At 56.0% G+C, this 18,214-nt stretch overlaps 1 protein-coding gene across 1 annotated transcript; it reads right to left on the reverse strand.

The window, feature by feature from the left end:
- Positions 1–1,236: 1,236 nt before the first annotated feature.
- Positions 1,237–18,172, reverse strand: KLRG2 (killer cell lectin like receptor G2). The gene is made up of 5 exons (XM_072777397.1): positions 17,414–18,172; positions 10,385–10,486; positions 9,831–9,976; positions 2,096–2,199; positions 1,237–1,633 (listed from the first exon to the last, which is right to left on the reverse strand). Exons 1-5 carry the CDS (start codon positions 18,120–18,122, stop codon positions 1,513–1,515), a joined length of 1,182 nt encoding a protein of 393 aa, XP_072633498.1. The 5' UTR covers positions 18,123–18,172; the 3' UTR covers positions 1,237–1,512.
- Between the last annotated feature and the right edge of the window lie 42 nt (positions 18,173–18,214).

Genomic DNA, 18,214 nt, shown 5'->3' on the forward strand with positions numbered 1-18,214 from the left:
TTTAATCCTAGTAGTACATAAATACGGGTTCTTAAACACACATGTGAATGTGGCTTCAGTAATACTAGTGTACACAGGATTAAACAAGTTTGGTCCCTCAGTAATCTAACTCCTGCTCCTTGGAGACACTGAGGTTATTTTTTTATTTTTATTTATTAAGATTTTTATTCATTCATGAGAGACACACACACAGAGAGGCAGAGACACAGGCAGAGGGAGAAGCAGGCTCCCTGCAGGGAGCCCGATGTGGGACTCGATCCGGGTCTCCAGGGTCAGGCCCGGGGCTGAAGGCGGCGCTAAACCGCAGGGCCACCCGGGCTGCCCTGTTTCCATATTTCTAAATAACATGCTGGCACTGCTGTTTCTTGCCCGGCCCCCCCAGGACAGGGCTGGGGGCTTCCCAGGGCCGCGCATCGGAAGTTCCCGGCTCTTCCCCTTCCTCGCCACGTGATGCTGACCAACTCTGGGCTTCGGGGTGCACCAGCCGTCTCACCGCGGCCACCCGTGTCTTTCTACCTGCACAGGTGCTCCCCAGGGTCCCTGGCCCAGCCGGACACGGCCGGAGGGCTCCCGCCGGTAGAGGCGCCGCTGTCCCGCTCGCCGCGCCTGGGCTCGGCCCGTCCTGCCGGCAGAGCGCCGCGGGGTGCCGGGCGCCCAGGCCAGGTGCGGGGTGCAGCCCCGGGCCGGTCGCCGGGAGGGGCTGCGGGGCGAAAGCAGCCCTCCGGGCCACCCCGCGGCCACCCCGTCTGGCCTGGGGTCCCCGCCTGTGGGCAGAAGAGCTGCCTCCAGCCTCCCACGCTTTTTTTTTTTTTTTTTTAAGATTTTATTTATTCATGAGAGACACAGGCAGAGGGAGAAGCAGGCCTCGACCCCGGGGCTCCAGGCTCAGGCCCTAAACCGGGGGACCCCCGGGATCCCCACCTCCCAGGCTTCTGATTTCCTTTGTTGCTGCAGCTCCCTGGGCTTCCCCTGCCTGGGCGGGGGGCCCCCCTCCGCATCTTCCCAGCCTCCAGCCTCAGGGGCTCAGAAGCCCCCCAGCACCGCCCTCACCCCCGGGGGGGGGCACCTCGCATTTGCTCTCCCCCGGACACTGCTGGGATGTTGTCGCTGCCGCCCCAGGCGAAGCCTCACTCCCTGTGATCGTAACAGCCAGGGGGCAGCACCCGTGGGTGCTGGGGTCTCCTGGGCCCCTGAGGCCAGGGGCTTGCACGGGTGACTAAGCAGGTGAGGCAGAGGATAGGAAACAGCCACTTTAATGAGGGAGAAACATCGGCTCAAAATGCTAAAAAACCATCCCCGGGTAACTCAACAAATCCGCCTCAGAAGCTGGACACTAAGCTCAGGGCCTGGAAAGCCGCCTTGCCCTTGGACGCGACCTGCCCGCGTCAGGACCGGCCCCCCGCCGCTCAGGAAGGGCCCCGCGGGCGCCGGGCAGGGAGACCTGGAAGCCTGGGTCCAGCAGGAGGCCGCCCCAGCCGGCCACCTGGCTGCCCCCGGGCGCCAGCCCCCAGGTCACTTGGCCCCCTTGGCACAGACCCACGGTCTTGGCGAGGCGCAGTCCAGGGCCACGAGCTTGCCCTCCTCCAGGCCTCCGCACTGGGGATCCAGCCGGTCCTCATCGTCCTCTGGGAGTCTGCGAGGGTGAGAAGAGGGGACGGGGCTCAGGATGACAGAGCCTGCTGGCCACGTGGACGCTGCACGGGGCCGGGGGAGTCTGGAGAGCGCTCTGGGGCAGGGGTAGCGGTCACGAGGATGCCTATAGCTCAAGGGCACCACCCCAACGCCTCTGTGCAGCTCCCCTTATCTACGGAGCAGGGTGACAATCCTGCTTGGGTGGACACTCTGTGCCCAAACAAGGGATGGGGTGACCGAGACTAAACGAAACTAAGGCCCCAAGCCAGGTGGGGTGAGAAGGGTAGGCTGTCTCCCAAGAGGTACCCAAGGCTGGTGGGGGAACACATGGAGGATCACATCAACAGTGGGGCAGGTGTCCGCAGAGGGAAAGGCCTCCATCCCTTCTTTGGCATCTGCTGTGATGTCAATCTGGTCATACCAGAGCCCGAGGGGCCACCCACCCAAGCCCACAGTCACTCACAGCTGGGGTGATACTGGGGCCCCGTCGATCCAGTGCCAGCCGTGGCGGCCTCGCCGGGCTCCCACCCAGGAGTGCTTGCTGACTGGGTATCTGCTCAGGAAGTCCTGAAGGAGAAAAGCAGCTGCTCACCCCTCCTCCCACCTGGGGTTGTGTTGTCCCCCTCTCTGCCCTGCATCTAGCAAGTTCCCAGCTCACACGCCAGGGAACTGCCTGCGCTCAACCCAGCTCTCCCAGCACACCGGGAATTGGAAAGCCGTATCGGCTGCTTGCTGGGTGCCAGACATGATGCTCGGGCCTGGGGACCGGGGGTGATCCCATCTCAGCCTCAAGGGAGACAGCTTGTTAACACTGGTCCCCACCGAGCAGCGTGTGATGGGTAGTGTGTGGACAGAGACGAGGGGAGAAAGCACACCGGGTAAGCCGATAGCCAACAGCCTGCCTGGGCTGGAGGCGAGGGGCAGGGCTGCAGACGTGGCCTGAGCAGAGGGTCAACAGTGCACTTGCCAGTTACAGCACAATATTAGGCCTTTTATTTATTTTTTTTTAAGATTTTATTTATTCACGAGAGACAAAGAGGCAGAGACACAGGCAGAGGGAGAATCAGGCTCCATGCAGGAAGCCCGATGCAGAACTCGACCCCAGGACCCTGGGATCATGCCCTGGGCCAAAGGCAGACGCTCAACCACTGAGCCACCCAGGTGCCCAATATTAGACCATTAAAAAAAAAAAAAGACAAGTATGGAGACCGTGGAGCAGTAAGAGGAACATTATGGCACATAAAGGGTTACAGCGAATAAAAACGCTGAACCAGAGTTGTGGCATGATTACAGTGACGACAAACTGTGCTCGCACAAGAATGCGGACACACAAGGAACAAAAACCAAAAAGTATGTTAGAGAGCTGCTAGAGATGACCTTTCTCTTAAATATTTGTCCTTGACATCATCTTGTTTTTAGCAACAAGTTAAAGCAGAAAACGGTATTTAAAAACGTTTAACTTGTAAAAAGATGAATTGTGGGGCAGCAAAGCTGGGGCAGTTCCAGATTGCGACTTGCTGCCACAGCACAGGAGCCCTAACATCCTGGCTACCACTTGGACGAGTGATGCTGCTTTGGAGAATAAACCCAAGAACATAAAGGGGAGAAAATGAACTTACCCCAAGATAACACGGTGTTATCTAGAAAGAAAAAATGGAAACCACCCAAATGCTCAGGCCTCGAACTAACTGGGCAAATTACAAGATAGCAACACGACGGGAAGTCACATTGCTGATAAAGACGCCAAGCGGCATGTCGGTGAGTATGCGGAGAGAGGGGAACCCTCGTGCACTGTGGGTGGGAATGCAGGCTGGTGCGGCTGCCCTGGAAAACAGTGTGGAGGGGCCTCACGGAGTTAGAAATAGAGCTACCCTATGAGCCAGCAATGGCACTCCTGGGTGTTTACCCCAAAGATACAGATGCAGTGAAATGCTGGGACACCTGCACCCCAGTGTTTATAGCAGCAATGTCCACTGTAGCCAACTATGGAAAGAGCCCAGATGTCCGTTGACAGATGAAAAGATAAAGATGTGGTCTGTATATACAATGGAATATTACTCAGCCATTCAAAAAAAAAAAAAGAAGAAATCTTGCCATTTACAATGACGTGGATGGAACCAGAGGGCATTATGCTAAGCGAAATAAGTCAGTTAAAGAAAGACAATTATCATATGATTTCACTTCCATGTGGAAGTTAAGAAACAAAACAGGATCACAGGGGAAGAGAGGAAGAAATAAAACCAAGATGAAACCAGAGAGGGAGACAAACCGTAAGAGACTCTTAATCATAGGAAACAGAGTTGCTTGGGGGGGGGGGGGAATGGGGTAACTGGGTGATGGGCATTAAGGAGGGCACTGATGTGATGAGCACTGGGTGTTATGTGCAACTGATGAATCACTGAACTCCACCTCTGAAACCAGTAATATATTATATGTTAATTGAATTTAAATTTAAAAAATTTTTTAAAAGGTTTAAACAAAAGATTCCAAGTAACGTAGAAAATATAAGAAAGTGTAAATAGATAATTACACTGAGTGAAGAAAAACGATCACACCAGCAAGTACACGTTGCTCACAACATCCAGAAGCCTCTATTCATGAGAAAATTAGAAGTACGCCGGCCAAAGGGAGTTCAATGCACGCCCAGCTTTTCCCTAGAAAGCTGAGAAAGCCAAACCTCTAATATCTGTCCCTGGTTATCAGAAAGAAATCACGAGTAATGACGGTCCCCTTGGTGCCACTCCTCGCCGTCCCTCGGGTCTCCGTGCCAAGGTCCCTTCCTGCGGGGACACAGTGCTTACCCGTCTAGGGTGAGCTCCCCCCACACCCCCGGGGCCGTGGCCACCCTTGGGAGCTTGTGCACGAAGCCCACGGCCTGTCCCTCTCCCGCATGGGGCAGTGACCGAGGTGAGGCTGGGGCGTCCTGTGCACCGCGGCTGTGACAGCCCTTTGCACAGCCAGCCAGTGCCCCGCAGCGGCCCCCTGCTCCCTGCTGGGACCCAGTGAGAGCTCAGGCCAAGTGCGGGTCCCGTGTCCCGTCCTCAAGGGGCCACCGGCCAGGGAGCAGCAGAGGGAGACCCAGGAACCTCGGGCCGGGGGGCTGGTGAGCTCACCCCTTCCCAAAGGCCGGAGGGCAGGCCAAGCACGGAGGCGGAGGCGGAGGCGGCCCCGCGAGCAGGGCTGTGCAGGGGGCCTGGGGGAGGCCGAGGGCCGGCGGCGGCAGGGTGGGCCAGCCCTGGGCAGGGGCTGCAGCAGGGCCGGCGCCTGCCAGCAGCACCCTCCGCCTGGGAGCCATGCTCCCTGTGCGGGAAGGCAGAGCAGGGTCCGGGGCTTCTCCCTGGCCAGGCCACCCCATATTCAAACCCCAGGTCTGGGCGGCCTTAGGCCAGCACCCAGGCTTTCCTCCAAGACAGGGCATGTCGGCTAGGAGGCCTGAGAGGGTGTGTAGAAAGCCAAGGGCCTGTGGTCCGCGCTCAGTAGTGGGCGCCCTCCGCTCTGGGCCAGGGGCTGTGCACACACACACGTGCCCGGCCTTGCCAAGGGCTCCTGCCTTCCGGCCGTCTGTCCATCCTGGCCCCAGGCCGCCTGGCTGTCCCCCCCACCTCCAGGCCCACTAACGGGAGGCATGGCCTGTCCCTGCCCACTCGCTCCTTCTACCCTCTTTCCTCCGACTCCATGGACTTACTCTCACGGCTGGCAGAAATGACGGCGTGGGAAAAGCATCATCCAGAGAGCTAAATTCTAGAAATCTGTGAGTCATTTAGGGTTCCAAGAACTGCTCTGTCGTGATGCCACTGATGTCCCAGGCCATGAGAAGAATGTACTTAAAATCTCAAGTGGAGGGAAATTATCTGCTCTGCCTTCAAACATTTCTTTTTTTAAAAATTGTGGTAAAAACAAAAATTGTGGTAAAATACCTATCATGGAATTCAGCACTTTAACCATTCTTAGGGGTACGGGTTGGTGGCATCAGGGCCAGCCACACTGTTGTGCGCCCATCACTGCCACTGCCTCCAGAACCCTTCCATCTGCTCAGACAGAAACCTCATGTGCACCCACCACTCCTGCGACCCTCGAGCATCCCTGCTTTCTGCCTTCATACGCTTCTACCTTAATATTTAAATGCCCCAGTTAATTTTCTTAATCCTATGATGAGCATTTCTTCGTGTTTTTTCCACTTTTCTGCAGTCTCCAGTGTATGACACTTACGGTGGCTTCTTGCTCCCTGCACCCTTGAAAACACAGCTGTTCTGGAACCAGTGGAGGGAGTCTGATGATACGGACAGCACTTAAAGGTTCTCACTTTCTCTAACCCTGAGCAAAACCAGCTCTTGGGGGGAATGAGACCTGCTCCTCCAAGGGCTGTGCGTACCACTGGCACTGTGGTTTGTCCCTGGGAGTGTGTGTCCCAGCTCCCTCAGCCAGCCTGTCCTCGGCTGCTCCTCCCCACCCCCACCCCAGTGCCTCCTGGAGTGTCTGGCTCTCTTCCAGAGCTTGGAAGGATTCCAGAGCTCTACAGTCATCCTACTCCAGATTTTAACTGCCCAGGACTCAAATCTTCACCTTGCTCTTTTTGCAAGGAGCTTACCCAGAGTTTTCTATATACTTACTTAAGTTCCAAATAATTGATCCTGTAATGCTTAGTTTTAAAGGAATTCTTCATCTCAAGCTTGCAGTTTGGATAGTTTAAGCCCATCACCCCCTTGGAGGACCCACCAGCCCACAGGGAGGTTTTTGCTCCGAGGGCTGAGGTCGTTCTGGACTGAACCTGTGTAATGAGAGGCTAGAGGGCAGGGACAGGCTTTCTGAGGACACTTGCTGTGCTCAGTGGGTCCCTGCCAGGTTCGGCACCCCCCCCAGCTCCCCTGCTGTCTAGGGACCCACCTCCCTTCCCATTCCCACTGGCCTTCACTTTGCAGATGCAACCAGGGGCCTGGTAAGGTTCCCCAGCCCTGCCCATTCTTATCTGGCAAACATACGAAATTGGGGCCCTAGCAAAACCCTATATACTGATCTTCCTCAGGCTACTGTCCCCCTGGCATTTCCTCCCAGCACACATTTACGGAACGTTTAGCACATTAAAAGAAATTAAAACAAAGAAAAAATCACTCATAATCTTGGCCCCAGTGGTAACCAGGATTAGAATAATTAATATACATATTTCCTTTCCATGTGTTTTCTTTGCATGTATATTTTTACCATACTGAAATTGCAGATTTGATTTTTTTCAATCTACATCATAACTTTTTCATTTCCCCATGTTTTCTGAAACATAAGTGCTATTCCTGGTAATAAAATAAGCCACTGTAAACATTTTCTCCAGCACAGTTTTATATCCACCACCAGGGAACTCTCCCAGAAAGAAAAAGGCAGGAACCCCCTTCCCTACTGTACGGTGTAGAATAGCTTTGGGGTCAGGACTGAGCAAGAGCAGTCCAAGAAAACAGGTATGAGAAATCCTAAGTAAAATATTAACAAGTCAAATATAGAAGTACTGGGGGAATAAAAAAATCATGGCTCAGTTAACTATTACAGGAGGCCTAGAATAAAAAAAAAAATCAATGTAATTCACATAAAAAGGAGTAAACAAAAAGGTATTCTCAATAGACACACAAAAAAGCATCCAATGAAATTAAACTTATTCGTATTTAAAACTCTTAATAAAATAGTAATAGAAAGGAATTTCTTTTTTTTTTTTTTTTAAGATTTTATGTATTTACTCATGAGAGACACACACAGAGAGAGAGAGGCAGAGACACAGGCAGAGGGAGAAGCAGGCTCCATGCAGGGAGCCCGACTCAGGACTCGATCCCGGGACTCCAGGATCACACCCTGGGCCAAAGGTGGCGCTAAACTGCTGAGCCACCTGGGCTGCCCAGGAGTTTCTTTAAATGATCACAAAGGGGAAAATAAAAGACAAGAATGGGAGAAGATGACAGCGTATGAGTAATGTCAACAAAACTTTGGTAGCCAGACAACTGTAATCTGCTGAGCAGACCCAAGAAAGCTCGGTGGTTTTTCAAGGAAAAGGTAGAGAGGAAGCCAAGAAAGATGCCAGTTGGAATTGCAAAGCCCCCAAATGCTCACATATTAGAGGAAACAGGTCCTTTTGGAGGTCAAGGTACAGGGAAAGGGCCTGGAAAGACAGCTCTGGTTAAAAGTCTATAAAGGGAGTAATTAAGTCCTCTCTGCTCCCCCTGCCCACAAAATCCACTCACGCCTCCCATACAGCCAGGGCACAGTAAACTTTGAGAGAAACCATAGGGGGCTGGGGAATCCAGAGCACCAGGTTTGGCTGAGGGTTAGAGGTACTCACACTAAAAAGGGGGAGGAATTAAGTGCTTCCTCCTTACAAGTGAAATCTTGGCTCTCTTTCCCCATGGCTCCTGGAATGCTGACATCTTAGCATCACTTAAAAAAAAAAAAATTGAGCCCCAGCGATTCCTCCATTGCAAAGCCTGCCTCTAAGAAAGCCCAACGCATCCCCTCACCTCCACCTGGACACCCCCGACATAGAGCTTCCAATCTGTTCTTTAGTGTCTTCCTCTTGATTATGACAGCTAAGGATCATCAGATATTTTAGGAAATTTTCTAACATGAAAAGACAAAAAAACCCCACCCCACAACAACCCAATACATAGAATGAAAGGTAACTGCAGAAAAAACAGACATAATACAGAACGAATACAGAACGAATACAGAAATACAGAACGAATTTCAAAAACAAAGTTAGATATAAGTACTATCTATAAGGAGATGAGAGAGGATATTGCATCCTTGAATCGAACAGGGCACCAAAAACAAGGAACATCTGAAGAACCCAGAAGATTTCTCAAAATTACAAACAACGCAGAAGAAAAGGAAAAGGACTGACAAAGGGATATGACTGTTCAATATCAGAACAGAGGGGGAACAGAAGTGAAGGCCCTAAATGTGGGGGGTGGGGGGCTGAGGAGGGAAAGTTCACATACAAAGGATCGGGGGATCAGACTTATTAAATGGTAAGACTGAACGCTGGAAAGTAATGGAGCGAATCCGGCACAATTCTTGGGGAAAACTATTTCCACCCCAGAATTCTATACCCAGCCAAGCTATCAGTCAAAAGAGCCTAGAATAAGAGTATCTTCAGATATGACAGGTCTCAAGAAATTTACCAGGCATGCGCTTTTTTTCTAGGAAACTTACAGTGTATGTGCTCCACCAAGAAAAGGCTATAAACCAAGAAAAAGTCTTAAGGTGTAGGAAATGGGCATCCCACACAGGAAAGAGGCAAAAACATACCAAGGATGGAGACGAGATTCCAAGCTGACAACTGTGTAGAAGGCCTAGTTAGAAACCAGTACTGACTGGAGACAAGAAAGGAGCACTCCAGGAGGCTGTCTGGCCAGCTACCTGACATGTTTTCTGTGGTTTTCTTGTTAATTTTAGATCCAGGCTGCCTGGCCCACCTTGACCTTCAGATCACATCTTCCTGTCATGTGCCGTGACCACCACATACCTCTTCATAGGACAGATCAATATGATGATTGAACACCTATTTCTATGATTTCTTTATTTTTCTCTTTCTCTCTCTTTCTTTCTTTCTTTCTTTCTTTCTTTCTTTCTTTCTTTCTTTCTTTCTTTCTCTTTCTTTTTCTTTCTGACTTGATTCTTTGTCTGACAGAGAAAGAGAAAGCGCACAAGCACGAGGAGAGGCAGAAGGGGGCTCGATCCCACAACCCTGAGATCATGACCTGATCATGAACCAAAGGCAGATGCTTCACCGACTGAGCCCCTCAGCCAGGTGCCCCTCTCTGGTTTCTTGCTTAACGTCTGCCTCACTCACTGCTCTGTGAGCCGTGTGAGGTGTAAGCTGGGGGATCTGGATCATCGCTGAATCCCCAGTGCCAAGCACGGCGTAGGTGCTCGATAACTATTTATGGAACCACTGACTGAGGGATCGCTCCCTGTTTACTGTGTGGCCACAGGCTGGGTGGGAGCATCCCTGCTCCCATCTGCCCAGCTCCACCTCTACTGCTTAGAATGAAGAGGAAGTTGAAGACCTTGGAGCCCTGATGTCCCGTCTTCCTGCATGTTGCTTTGTTTCCCCAGGCCTGGGTGATTTTTTCTGTAATGCGGAGTTGGACTAGATCTTCGCTAGGCATCTGTGCTCTATACCGATACCTCCATCCTCCCCCTGCCCACTGCCCCCTCCTCACCTGGGTGTGGCTCAGCAGCGGGAGGGTAGCATGGTGAGTCGAGCAGAAGGCCTGGCTGGCCTCCCAGGCCTGAGCTTCAGTGGAGAGGTAGTAGCAGTGCTCCTCGGACCACATCCAGCCCTGGGGGCACGGCTGGCACCTGGCCCCTGCAAGCACACAGACCACTCTGAAGAGCCGAACGTACGCATGTTAAAAAAAAAAAAAAAATCAAAATCTGACTACCGTATTGAGTGAGGGGGCAAATCTGGAGCATGGGGCTGGCAAGCCACGGGATGGCAAGCAGAGTGGGCAGGGCCTTGGGCAGGCTGTAGAGCCTGTGCAGTGCACCAAGGCCCCCGCCCCCGGGGAGGTGGCTGTCAACCCCTGCTTGTCAGGGCACTGGGTCATGTCTGGGGGAGACAGGAGCTCTCTCTCCTTCTCTTTGCTCACTGAGCCCCATGTCTTCATGTTACATCTGCCCAGTGGGGACATCTTTTTCTAATTGTCACCAAGCTGCTATAAGGACTAGATTCCCTGGTGGTAGACAGAGGAGGACAGGAGAGGAGGCACCATACCTGCTCTAGAAGCCAGAGCCACAATGGCGACTGCGGACACGGCCAGAAACACAGCCATGACCGCCAGGGCCCAGCGCAGGGACTTCATGTACACAGGCAGCCCTGGGGAGGGGACAACCAGGAGAGACAGGTTAGAGGGAGCCAGTCCCAACCACACCCAACTCAGAACCATGGTGGCCCATACACCAGCACCCCCCCACCCCCAGCCCAAGACACCACGAAAATCTACTCAATTCAGGCTAGACCTTCCTATTTGGGAGAAAAATGCTAGGAGATACTCAGCTTTTCAAATAACCAGAAGACCTGGGAGTCTGTTTCGAGAAAAAGAACAAACGATTGGCTGACAACCATCTGCTGAGCACTTGACATGCAGCAGACACAAGGAACAAACACCACCCAGGACAGGGCAAGGCCTCTGAACTCAAAAAGGTGCCAGGAGATGAAATTCCAAACAAGAGAGGATTGCAGGTCCAGTTTAAACTTCCACAGACCTGGGTTCAAGTCTTGACTCGATGGGGGCCTCCCCACACACGTTTTGGTGTTTGCCCATTTTTTTTTAAAAAGATTTTATTAATTTATTCATGAGAGACAGAGAGAGATTGAGAGAGAGACAGGCAGAGGGAGAAGCAGGCTCCATGCAGGGAGCCCGATGTGGGACTCGATCCCAGGTCTCCAGGATTGGGCCCTGGGCTGAAGGTGGCGCTAAACCGCCGAGCCACCTGGGCTGCCCTGGTGTTTGCCCGTTTTGACAGTGCAATCACCTGCCTCTTCTATCTCTCCAGATCACGGGGGGCCACTGTACATAGGCATCTGGCCGGGCGGGCTTTGCAGGTGGCAGAGCAGTAGACAGATGGCAGTCACTAGCTGCTCAAGGGCCCGGGGACCCCAGAGAGCTGGAATGAGGCTGCAGAGAGGAAAGGATCTCCAGAGACAGGCAGGAGGAAAGGCGCCCGCGAAGGCTCCAAGAGAGAACATACTCGAATGCCAGATGCTGCTCTGGTGAGGAGTGAGGAACCAGGAAGGCCAGAGGCGAGAACAAGGAGAAGAAAACACAGTAAATGGTTAATCCCGGCCATCGGCAGTTCTAAGCAGCTATCCACCCGGAAACATCTAAGGGAACCAAGCGCTCCTGAATTTGATCTCGGCCAGAACACAGAAGCATGAAATCAATTAATGCAAGAGGAAGTCTATTTATTTACTTTTTTTAAAAAAAGAATTTAAATTTATTTGAGAGAGAGAGAGAGAGAGCAGAGCACAAGCAGGGGGAGCGGCAGGCAGAGAAAGGGAGAAGCAGGCTCCCTGCTGAGCAGGGATTTTTTTTCCCCCCCCCCCCATGCACGGCTCAATCCCAGGGCCCCAGGATCTTGACCTGGCCAAGGCAGATGCTTAACTGACAGCCACCCAGGCGCCCTGAGGCCTCTCTTTAAATTTAGGTTCAATTTAAATTTCCCAGACACTTGGCTGCCAGGGCATGTAGGACCCACATCTCAGGGATGAGGGCTGAGTATGCCACATATCCAGCGGAAGGGTCCCTAGAACTCAATCATCATAGTTTTGCCAAAGCCTGAAACAGCAGAAGTTACTTCTCCAGCAAACACTTTATTATTTTGAAAAGACTAATTCCATTCTTAAAACCACATGCATATTCATATATACCTTCACATGAATACATACAACACACACATCAAGAGAACTGGGACACATTTCCAAGGTTTTTCATAAAACATGTTTTCAATCATAACTCAACTTTCAAAGCATAGGCACTTCTGAAGTCCCTGATTTCCCATTTTCATTAGAAAAAAACACTTGCTTCAAAGACTGAACAGGGAAGTGTGTTATGCTGCTAGATGAAGAGTCATATTCCATCTGTGACCTTTTTGGAGTTTGTTTTTTTTTTAAATACATAATCGGTTTCTTTTTCTTTTTTAAGATTTTATTTATTTATGAGACGCACAGAGAGGCAGAGACACAGGCAGAGGGAGAAGCAGGCTCCATGCAGGGAGCCTGGTGTGGGACTCGATCTCCGGTCTCCAGGATCGGGCCCTGGGCTGAAGGCAGGCGCTAAACCGCTGTGCCACCCAGGGATCCCGATAATCGGTTTCTTAAAGGGATTTGACCCAAATCTTCATCAACTGATACATGGATAAACAAAATGTGGTATATCCATCAGAATACTCAGCCATAAAAGGTAGGAAGTGCTGGTACATGTTGAAACGTGGCTGAACACTGAGAACTTTAGGCCTAAAAGAAGGCCTAAAGAAGCCTGTCACAAAAGGACACACATTATAGGAATCTATTTATGGAGGTGTTCAGAATAGGCCAACCCACGGGGACAGGAAGTGCACAGATGGGTTGCCTGTGAGAGGTTGGGGGGTCGATGGCTAAAAGGTACAGCATTTCTTTTCAGGTTGTTGAAAACACACTGAACCCGACTGTGGGGATGATTATGCACCTCTGTGTCTGTACTGATGACCCCTGGATGCTACACTAGGAGGGGTGCATTGTACCGTTATATGAATTACAACTCGATGGAGCTGCTACCAAAAAAAGGGGATTTGAAATTGCTTGGGGTAAAAGATACAGGGAGGCCCAGGTGGCTCAGTGGTTAAGTGCCTGCCTTCAGCCCAGGGAGTGATCCCGGAGTCTGGGGATCGAGTCCCACATCGGGCTCCCTGCATGGAGCCTGCTTCTCCTTCTCCCTCTGCCTGGGTCTCTGTCTCCCTGTGTCTCTAATGAATTAAAAAAAAAAAAAAGCATTAAAATAAATAAATAAAAGATACATAGAAGTTGAGAGTCTTAAAATAAAAGCAGAACTAAAAGGCCTGGAGAAGAAAAGGAAAACAAATCTACCCATCACCTCGGTCAGTAGAATTACCATGACCTGACACTGAACTCAGCCCTGGCCTTTCAGAAAAGAATGGATAAAAGAAATACAGTGGGTTAGGCAGCCCCACACACCTCGCCAACCTCCAGGCAGAGGAAGCCCCGCCTGCCCCCTTGCAAAAGCAATTCCGAATTTCACAGGGAGGCCAAGACGTTCTCTTTACATAAGCATGACAATACAGAGAAAGCTCGAGTCCCCTCTCAACCCTGTTTCTCCCCGCTTCCAATTCTGGACCCTCTTACCCTCCGTGGCTGCGAACACACCCGGTCCCACATGGGAAGAGTAACACAAATTCCCTATTCTTTCCAGCACCCTCCCTTTGGCCCCACTCTGGCTTCCACTCAATTTCCTTCCCAAATCTTGGAATGACATCCTGATGTTACACCCTGTTTACTCTCCAGCTGCCAGTCCATCTTAAAATTTGCCACATTTTCTACCCGTGGCTGCAACACTGCTTCCTCTTAGTCAAATCCGGTGGCCCAGGGTGGAACCAGGTTTTGTAGGACTTAAAGGCTATTCAATGTGAGGGGAGGCATCTTAAAAAAAAAAAAAAAATGGAAACTTCCAAATACAAAGCTTGGCACGGATGGACTCAGAGGGCTCGTGCCAGTGAGGGTCTACTCTCGTGCCATCACCTCCAGGGCAGTCTACCACAAACCCCCTGCTCCTCCAGCTGGACTGGACCATGCTGGGCATCACCCTCCCATTTGGGTCCCATTTCCCCCATGCACCCAGCACTGAACACATGCTTCCTGCCCAATCCCACCAAGATTCTAACTACCTCTTGAGTTCCTAGGCCACCCCACTTTCTCCAAAAGACACCTCCATCCCGAGCCTCTGTTCTCCCTCTCAGCTCCAGAGTCCTCCCTGCCCATAGCCCTCCTGGCTCCATCCCAGGCTGACCTGTCCTTGGGCTGTTTTAGTCCTAGGCAGTTGAATTTATTTTTTATTTTTTATTTTTATTTTTTTAAAGATTTTATTTATTTATTCATGAGACACACAGAGAGAGAGGCAGAGACACAGGCAGAGGGAGAAGCAGGCAGGCTCCATGCAGGGAGCCGGATGTGGGGTTCGATCCCGGGACCCCAGGATCACGCCCTGGGCCGAAGGCTGTGCTAAACCACTGAGCCACCCAGGGATCCCCGAATTTTTTTTTAAAGATTTTATTTATTTATTCATGAGAGTCACAGAGAGGGGCAGAGACACAGGCAGAGGAAGAAGCAGGCTCCATGTAAGGATCCTGATGTGGGACCCGATCCCAGGAATCTGGAATCATGTCCTGAGCCACCCAGGTGTCCCCTAGGCGGTTGAATTAATCTGACACGGAGCTGTAGATTCATTGTGAAGAATCATGTTCTCCCCCCAAAGACACCCATGTCTTAAACCCCGTAATCTATGAGTAAGGTTACATGGCAAAGGGGACTTAAGGTTCTGGTTGGAGTTAAGGTTGCTTATCAGAGATTTTTCCTGGATCTTCTGGGTAGGCCTCACAGGACCACAAGGGTCCTTATAAACAGAAGAGGGAGGCAGAAGAGGAGAGCCAGAGAGGGCAGGAGAAGGAATCAGCCAAACATTGCGGACTTTGAATATTCTGAGAGGCATGAACTATGGAATGCAGTCTTCCAGCTACAAAAGGCAAGGGAACAGAATCTCCCCCCAGAGCCCCCAGGAAGGAACACAGTGCTGCTGCCAACTTGGCTTTACGCCCGTGAGCCCACATCAGCCTTCTGACCTACAGAACTGTGAGATGATAAATCTGCGTTGTTTAAAACACGAAGTTTGTGGCAATTCGTTACGGCAGCGATAGAAAACACATCACCAGGGCGCCTGGGTGGCTCAGTGGGGTGAGCCTGCAACTCTTAGTTTTGGCTCAGGTCACGATCTCAGGGAGGTGAGATGGATCCCCATGGGGGGCTCCACACTGGGCGTGCAGCCTGCTTAAGATTCTCTCTCCTTTCCCCCCTGCCTCTCTCTAGTCTTTAAAAATAAATAAATAAATAAAAATAAAAGGACACTATACCATCATTCAGAAAATGCGCACACATCAAACCCTGCAAAAGCCCAAGTGATTCGTGTCCGCGAACGCCACACAAGACTAAGACACAGCAGAGACCCTGGGCTTTGCGGCCCGTCTGGCCTGGTCCTCCCCTCACCTGGCCCAGCTTCTGGCACTCTGTGTCCTGGCCTCTGTTCCCGAGGTTTCCAGGTACAAGTGGCCTCCGCCACCCCCGAATCCCACTCATTTTCCACGCTTACTCCGAGAAGGCTGCCCATGGCTCCAAGTCCACCCACCGCTCCCTCCTGGCTCCTTGTCCAGGACTCCTGACATCTTTTCCAGTCTCTTTTTCTCTTTGTTTTTTTAAGGGGGGGAGGGGGCAGAGGGAGAAAGAATCCTAAGCAGGCTCCACGCCCAGCAGAGAGCTGGGGAGGGGCTTGATCTCACGACCCTGAGCTCATGACCCGAGCTATAGTCAAGAGTCGAGGCAGAACCAAGTGAGCCCCCGGGCGCCCCTCCGGCCTCCTGGTTCCCCCAGCGCCCCCCTCCTCTGGCCCCCTCCACGCCCACACCGCCCCCAGCAGCCTGGGCCCCAGCCCCTGCGCAGCAGCTAGTGAATCGGGGAGTGTCCGGGGCCAAAGGCTCCTCAACAGCCGTGGGGGGAAGACGGAGCCGGGGTCTGCGAGAGGGACGGGAGTCCGGGGCCCGGGTTCGCGCCCGGCCCCTGGAAACCTCCCCCTTCCTGCTCCACCGAGCACGCACACTCCGAGGGGAGGTGAGAGTCCTCGCGGGGGGCGGGGGGGGGGGGCGGCGGTGGAAAGGGATTTTAGCTGCTCATCGCCATGACGCAGTGCGGGCCAAGCGGACCCCAGGCAGCGGGGCGGGGCGCCGGGGGCCGCCGGGGGGCGGGGCGTCGGGGGCGGGGCGTCGGGGGCGGGGCGCCGAGGTGGACGGGGCGCAGGGGGCGGGGCGCCGGGGCCCGTCGGGGGGCAGGGGGCGGGGCGTCGGGGCCGTCGGGGGTCGGGGCGCCGAGGGGGACGGGGCGCCGGGGCCCGTCGGGGGGGCGGGGCGCAGGGGGCGGGGCGTTGGGGCCGTCGGGGGTCGGGGCGCAGGGGGCGGGGCGTCGGGGCGCAAGGGGCGGGGCGTCGGGGGCCGTCGGGGGTCGGGGCGCAGGGGGCGGGGCGTCGGGGCCGTCGAGGGGGCGGGGCGCCGAGGGGGACGGGGCGCCGGGGCCCGTCGGGGGGGCGGGGCGCAGGGGGCGGGGCGTTGGGGCCGTCGGGGGTCGGGGCGCAGGGGGCGGGGCGTCGGGGCGCAAGGGGCGGGGCGTCGGGGGCCGTCGGGGGTCGGGGCGCAGGGGGCGGGGCGTCGGGGCCGTCGAGGGTCGGGGCGCAGGGGGCGGGGCGTCGGGCCCGTCGGGGGGGCGGGGCGCAGGGGGCGGGGCGTTGGGGCCGTCGGGGGTCGGGGCGCAGGGGGCGGGGCGTCGGGGGCCGTCGGGGGTCGGGGCGCAGGGGGCGGGGCGTCGGGGCCGTCGAGGGTCGGGGCGCAGGGGGCGGGGCGTCGGGCCCGTCGGGGGGGCGGGGCGCAGGGGGCGGGGCGTTGGGGCCGTCGGGGGTCGGGGCGCAGGGGACGGGGCGTTGGGGCCGTCGGGGGTCGGGGCGCAGGGGGCGGGGCGTCGGGCCCGTCGAGGGTCGGGGCGCAGGGGACGGGGCGTTGGGGCCGTCGGGGGTCGGGGCGCAGGGGGCGGGGCGTCGGGCCCGTCGAGGGTCGGGGCGCAGGGGGCGGGGCGTCGGGCCCGTCGGGGGGGCGGGGCGCAGGGGGCGGGGCGTTGGGGCCGTCGGGGGTCGGGGCGCAGGGGGCGGGGCGTCGGGGCCGTCGAGGGTCGGGGCGCAGGGGGCGGGGCGTCGGGGCCGTCGGGGGGGCGGGGCGCCGAGGGGGACGGGGCGTCGGGGCCGTCGGGGGTCGGGGCGCAGGGGGACGGGACGTCGGGGGCCTTGGCGGGGGCGGGGCGCAGGGGGACGGGGCGTCGGGGGCCGTCGGCGGGGCGGGGCGCAGGGGGACGGGGCGTCTGGGGCCGTCGGCGGGGCGGGGCGCAGGGGGACGGGGCGTCGGGGGCGACGGGGGGCCGACGGGGGCGGCGGGGCGCGCTTACCTACGAGCTCCACGGCCCGGGGCAGCTTCTCGTCGGCGCCCGGCAGCAGCGCGGCGTCCTCCTTGCCGCGCGGCCCCGGCTCCCGGCAGCGGCCGCGGCCCTGGGGGGCGCCCGGGGGCTCGGCGTCGGGGCCGCGCTCGGGCCGGGCCGGCGGCCGCTGCAGGAGCGGGGGCGCGGGGAAGGCGCGGCGCGGGCAGGCGGGGGACTCGGGCACCGGCACGGTGAGGAAGCGCGTGGACGGCGCGGGCGAGGGCGCGCGGCTGCCCCCCGCCGCGCCCACGGACTTCACGCGCACGTCCACCTGCAGCTCCACCGGGGCCCAGGCGCCCGGCGGCTCCCCCGGCACCGGCTGGGGCCCCGGCGCCTCGCCCGCCCGGGACTGCTCGGCCGCGGCGGGGCCGGGCGACGGCGGCTCGGAGCCCGCGGACGCCTGGCGGCGGAAGGCGCCGTAGCCCAGGCCGGGGGGCGGGAGCCGCAGGCGCGCGGGACGCGGCGACGGCACCTGCTTCCCGCCGGAGCGGTCCTGGGCCGCACCCGCCGCCTGCCTTGCGGCCCGGGCCGGACTCGGGCTGCTCTCGGGACTCTCGGGCCGTCGCTCCTCCGCGGGGACCTGCGGCGGCTCCGGCCCGGGCACCTGGCGCCCCAAGGGCTCCATCGGGAACGCGGCCCCGGCTCGGTCTCCTCCGGCAGCCGCCTGGGCCGGCTCCATCCGGCGAGCGGAGCGGCCGAGAGATGCGGAGCGAGCGCACCTGAGCCCCGGAGCGAGGCAATTTCTCCTCCCGGGTCGGAATTGGTCAAGCT

Source organism: Canis lupus, chromosome 15 (genome assembly GCF_048164855.1).
Source record: "Canis lupus baileyi chromosome 15, mCanLup2.hap1, whole genome shotgun sequence".
Lineage (NCBI taxonomy): Eukaryota > Metazoa > Chordata > Mammalia > Carnivora > Canidae > Canis > Canis lupus.